The following is a 5,171-nucleotide window of genomic DNA, read 5'->3' on the forward strand; positions in this document are numbered from 1 at the left end:
CAGGGACCTCACCTGCATTGTCCCTACGCTGTGACTGCATGGGGCCAGTCTGGGCTGCATGTGGCCAGGGACTGTCCTTGTCGCTGACCAGAGGGTGGCCTCGGAGGGAACTTGGCCTCTACCGGAGGGAGGAGAGGCGGGTTGGGCAGCAGAGAGGTGCTGCCATTGCCCAGATGTGCCCGGCATCCTGGCCGAGCGGCGGCGTGCGGTGCTGGTGGCCGGTCTGTTTTGAGTCTTTGCTGGAAGCTGCAGGAACAGCAGGTGATGCCGTCAGAGGGCTGGAGTGTCAGCTTCCTCCTCCTGCCCTGTGGGCCACTGTTCTTTCGCTTCTGTGCAGACCCAAGCCTCCCTGGGCCCTCGTCTGGCTCTTGGGACGGACGGTGTGGTAGGGCGGGGCCACCACAAAGCCCCTCCCCGGGGACAGGTCCCAACACGTCCCGGTCCTGTGGGGCCCCTAGCTCTCATGGCGGAGGGTGGCCGGTCAGTGTGGGTGACGTCTCTGAGGAGGGCCTGTCTTCGAGCTGGCACAGGCCTAGGGTTAGGGTTCAGCTCTTCGACCTCGCTTGTCCCTCATGGTTTGGACGGTCTGTCTGCCACGTCACTGGAACTTGGCTGCGTGGCGGCCTCCAGCCAGAGGCCCATGTGCAGCCAGTCAGACTGTCAGCCCAGAGCACATCTTTGTCGAATGTGGACACAGGTTGAAAAGCGGACGTCAGCCTGTCGCCAGGCCGTTCGTGTGAAGCCAGGTGTCTGGCAAAAGCAGCCACAAGTGGCCAGATGCCGCCGTGTCCACGATTGTGTGCAGCAGGCCCTAGAGGGCGGGTGACGGCTCATGTCCCCCAAGCGTCACCACGGGTGGAGATGCCGAGCTATATGCTGGTGTCGGTGACGCAGACAGGAGTGGGAGGGGTCTGGGGCACAGACCAGCTGAGCAGCCAGGACCTGTGCAGGCTGGGCTCGCTGACCTTCTGGGCCTGCGCTCAGGAGCGTCGGCTCCCTCTGCTCCGTGTGTTCGGCACCTGCGGTTCAGTGGTGGAAAGCACAGGGCAGGTGCGGCTGTGGGCCTCTGCACCGGGCGAGGGTTTGTCAGCTGTGGGTCGCAGTGAGGCTGGTGGGCTCACCTGTGTCCACCATCATTGCAGTGAACGGCTCTCCTGCTACTATCACCATAGAGACCTGCGAGGACCCCGGCGACTGGACCATGGCCATCGGAGGTACGGGGTCCTTCCTGGGGGCTTCTCCTGGGTGGGGGCTTGGGACAGGGCAGTGTGGGGAGCTGTGCCTGTGGGTGGCACCAGTGCTCGGAGGTTGCGGCCCCTGCTGGGCTGGCTCACTGGCCAACCCAAGCCCAGCTCGGTATGGGGACGTTGCTGACCCCCAGAGCCATGTCCTCTGTGGCCCTCTGCTCCTGCCCTGGTTGGAGCCCGTGGTGGCCGGGGCAGGACTGCTCTCTGAGCCTCCTCTCCCTCCCAGACGACACGTTTGCCTTCTGGCGAGGGCTCAAGGACGCCGGCCTGCTGGACGAGGTCGTACAGGAGTTCCACCAGGAGATGGTGGAGACCATGAAAGGCCTGCAGCAGCGGGTGCAGGACCCTCCCTTGCAGCTCCGAGGTGAGCGCACTACCAGGGCCTCCTGCAGAGCAGGGTGCTGGCTGGCTCAGAGCGCACGTGTGCACCCTGCTCCTGACAGGGCCGAGCTGAGCCCAGCGGTCTCTGTAGGGACAGCGAGTCCTCCTGCAGGGCCTGGGCTCAGGACCGCGCTGTGCCCTTGGTCGGGCCGTCCTCACCGCGCTCTCACCCGCAGACGCTGTGCTGCTCAACAACATCGTGCAGAACTTCGGCATGCTGGACTTGGTGAAGAAGGTGCTGGCTAGCCACAAGTGCCAGATGGACCGCTCGCGGGAGCAGTACGCCCGGGACCTGGCCGGTGCGTGGGGGCCACACGGGACAGGAGGGCACTAGCACGGTCAGGGGCAGTGCTTCTGTGACTCACTGTGTGGTTATTCATGAGAGGACGTGGCAGAGACATGGAAAGACAGACCATGACCCAGAGCACAGTTTGTGCTGGCCTTGCCTGTCTTTCCCAGCACCGCTGGTGTCTGAGCTTGTGGGGTGTGTGTGGGTGTGCATGTGTGCAGTTGCATGTGTGCATGCATGTGCACGTGCATGTGTGTGCATATGTAGAGCTGGCTGTGTGCACGTGTACATGGGTGTGTGCATGTGGTTGTGTGTGTGCATGGTTGTGCGTGTGCACTGTAGAGTGGGCTGTGTATGCACACGTGCACATGGGTCTGCCTGTGTGCATGTGTGTATAGTGGGTGTGCGTGTGTGTGCATGTGTAGAACTGGCTGTGTGCACACATGTACGTGGGTGTGTGTATGTGCATGTGTATGGTACATTGTGTGGGTGTGCATGTGCACATGTAGAGCTGGTTGTGTGTGTGAACATATGTGTGTGGTTGTGTGTGTGCATTGGTGTGCGTGTGTACACGCATGTGTGGTTGTGTTCGTGTGCATGTGTAGAGCTTGCTGGCTACATGTGCTGTTTTGACCTAGTTTCTACCTGACATCACAAGAGCAGCTCTCCATGCCCAGCGTAGGGGTCGGAGTGTGGGCAGCTCGGAGGGCAGGGCGGATGGTCTGACACTCCCTGTCCCTGGCGGAGCAGTGCCTCCCCCGACCCCACATCCCCACGGTGATGCTGTCTCCGTCCCCGTGTCCCGCGGTGACGCTCTGTCCTGTCCCTGCAGCCCTGGAGCAGCAGTGTGATGAGCACCGCCGACGGGCCAAGGAGCTGAAGCACAAGTCCCAGCACCTCAGCAACGTGCTCATGACCCTGACGCCCGTGTCCCTGCCGCCCCCCATGAAGCGTCCCCGGCTTGCAAGGGCCACATCTGGGCCGGCTGCCGTCGCCTCGCAGGTGCTCACCCAGTCCGCCCAGATTGCCCTCAGCCCAGGTGTGCCCGTCTCCCAGATGACCAGCGTGCCACTCGGCAAAGTGATGTCCACCCTGCCCTCCCCAGTGCTGGGCAAGGGCTGCCCCCAGGCGGCTCCCACCAGCTCCCCTGCCTCGCCACTGCTCGGGGGCTACACGGTGCTGGCCTCATCGGGCACCTCCTTTCCGGGCACAGTGGAGATCCACCCAGACGCGTCCAGCCTCACGGTGCTGAGCACGGCCGCCATGCAGGACGGCAGCACTGTGGTCAAGGTGGTCAGCCCCTTGCAGCTGCTCACCCTGCCCGGCCTGGGCCCCACCCTGCAGAACGTGGCCCAGGTGTCGCCCGGGGGCAGCACCATCGTGACAGTGCCCACGGGGGCGGTGGAGAGCGCCGTGGCCGCGCCGGGGCCTGAGGAGCACACGGCCACCATCGAGGTGGCCGCCATGGCCGAGGGCCACGAGCACAAGTAGCTGCTGGCCGAGGGCGAGGCCCTCGTGGGCACAGGACTGGCCCTCTCAGGCCACGGCGCAGCATGTGGGGCTGCGGAACCAAAGAGGAGGCGCCAAGATGGAGGAGAGGGGCAGGAGGCGGCAGCGCAGGGGCGCCCGCTGGGCTCCGAGTTCTGAACCTGTTTCTCGGGAAATATATTTTTCCATCTGTTGCTTCTTAATACTGTTTACACCTTGGGCCCGACCAGGAGCCTGACGAGGACACACAGGTCTCGCAGCAGGGACGGCAGGCAGTGCCCGGGAGGGCTGTTGCGCAGCGGGGCCTGGCGCTCGCGATGTCTTGGGGGCTGACCCCCGAGGTGGGCGCGTGGATCCTGTGGATCTGGTTTCTTCCCGCTGTCTCTGTCGGTCAGGCGCGGCGGGCCCTCTGCTCCCGTGTCCGGAACAGGCGTGGAGGTACGTCAGGTTGACCGTGGTCAGGTCCATGGGCTCTGGATCATGGGGTGCAGACTGGGGGCACCTGGCTGAGCAGAGAGGCTCCCCCATCTGCCCTCGGACGCTGGCACCCGGGCCGTCCGCCAGGCCCCGTGGGTGTTCTCCTGGGGACTCGTCAGCAGGCTTCCAGAGAGTCAGGTTTACAGTGTTTCAGCCTGAGTCGTGCCGAGTGCTTGGACTTCCGGAATCTTCTCTGATTCCAGAGTGTGAGCAGTAGCTGTGGGGCAGCCTGCATGAAGGGGACAGTGCTGGAGGCCCTGCCGCCTGGGCCCAGGGGGCATAGGTAGAGCAAGACGGGAGGGCCAGGCGCACCTTCCGATGGCCCTGGGCTCACCCTGCCGGGTACCATGCCCGCCTCAGCCCTGGGAGCCCCACCGGAGGTGCTGTGCCCCTGCCCATCGGGCACAGCCAGAGCCAGCGCTGGTGAGGGTGGGGACCCGGCGCTCACAGAAGGGCCGTCCGTGGCCACCACAGTTCTGACTCTGGAGTCACAGGGAGAGCTGGTCGGGCTGCCTGCAGCCCCAGGACACCCGAGCCCCTCGAGCATCAGGTCCCCACAGTCGCCCCAGTCCTGTGGCCTGCTGAGGATGCTTCTCTGGGGTTCCCACCATGGGGAGGGATCTCCTCAAGCTTTGAAGGGAACTGGCTCTGTCTGTCCTTCCATCCATCAGGTGCCCAGACCCCCCAGGGGCCGTGTGTCTTTTCTGTTCTCTGTTACAGTTCTGTTTGCCTTTTCATGGCCCACTGGCTCCAGCGTGATGCTTGCTTTCTTGTTTGTGTCTGCACTTTTGTCAAGTGCGTCTCGATGGAGTCCTGAGTCCAGTCAGGTGTCCCTGCCGCCCGTCCGCACCCACTGTTTGCTAACAGACCGTGCCTGGCGGCGGAGCCCTTGTTCAAGTCAGCTTCGCCCCCTTCCAGCCCCCTGGCCTGAGACTGCGGGGGCGCGTCCACTTCAGAGCCATACACGGGGCCGGCCAGGTCCGTCCTTCGAGCCCAGCCCGCCCCCTGGCCTGGGCGGCTTGGGGTCTGCTCGGCGGGGCCAGGGGGCTTGCTCGCTGGTGCTCCGAGGCAGCCCGGGCACAGGCATCTGAGTTCTACTGTTCAGGTGGTTTTGCAAGTATCTGCTCGATACTCGGATTTGAAGTAAAGATTGTTTCGTAATCCGTGTCTGTCTCTTGGATGAGGGCGTGCCGCGCACTCGCTCTGCCCTTGCTCCAGAGGAAGTGGTGTGCGGGCTGGCCCCGGACACAGCTGCTTCCTCCCGACAGGCCCTTCCTCTAGCAGGCCGT

The 5,171-nt window shown here is 64.2% G+C and overlaps 1 protein-coding gene across 1 annotated transcript in view; it reads left to right on the top strand.

Moving 5' to 3' along the window:
* Nucleotides 1-3,725, top strand: part of GMEB2 (glucocorticoid modulatory element binding protein 2) — a 28,176-nt gene extending 24,451 nt beyond the window's left edge. Inside the window, exons 7-10 of the mRNA XM_036244089.1 lie at nt 1,143-1,214; nt 1,474-1,611; nt 1,805-1,927; nt 2,750-3,725. Of these exons, the coding sequence (XP_036099982.1) occupies nt 1,143-1,214; nt 1,474-1,611; nt 1,805-1,927; nt 2,750-3,408 (992 nt within the window). The 3' untranslated portion in view covers nt 3,409-3,725. The remainder of the gene's footprint in view (nt 1-1,142; nt 1,215-1,473; nt 1,612-1,804; nt 1,928-2,749) is intronic.
* The last annotated feature ends 1,446 nt before the right edge of the window (nt 3,726-5,171 follow it).

Source organism: Molossus molossus, unplaced genomic scaffold (genome assembly GCF_014108415.1).
Source record: "Molossus molossus isolate mMolMol1 unplaced genomic scaffold, mMolMol1.p scaffold_m16_p_6, whole genome shotgun sequence".
In the NCBI taxonomy this organism is placed as follows: Eukaryota; Metazoa; Chordata; class Mammalia; order Chiroptera; family Molossidae; genus Molossus; species Molossus molossus.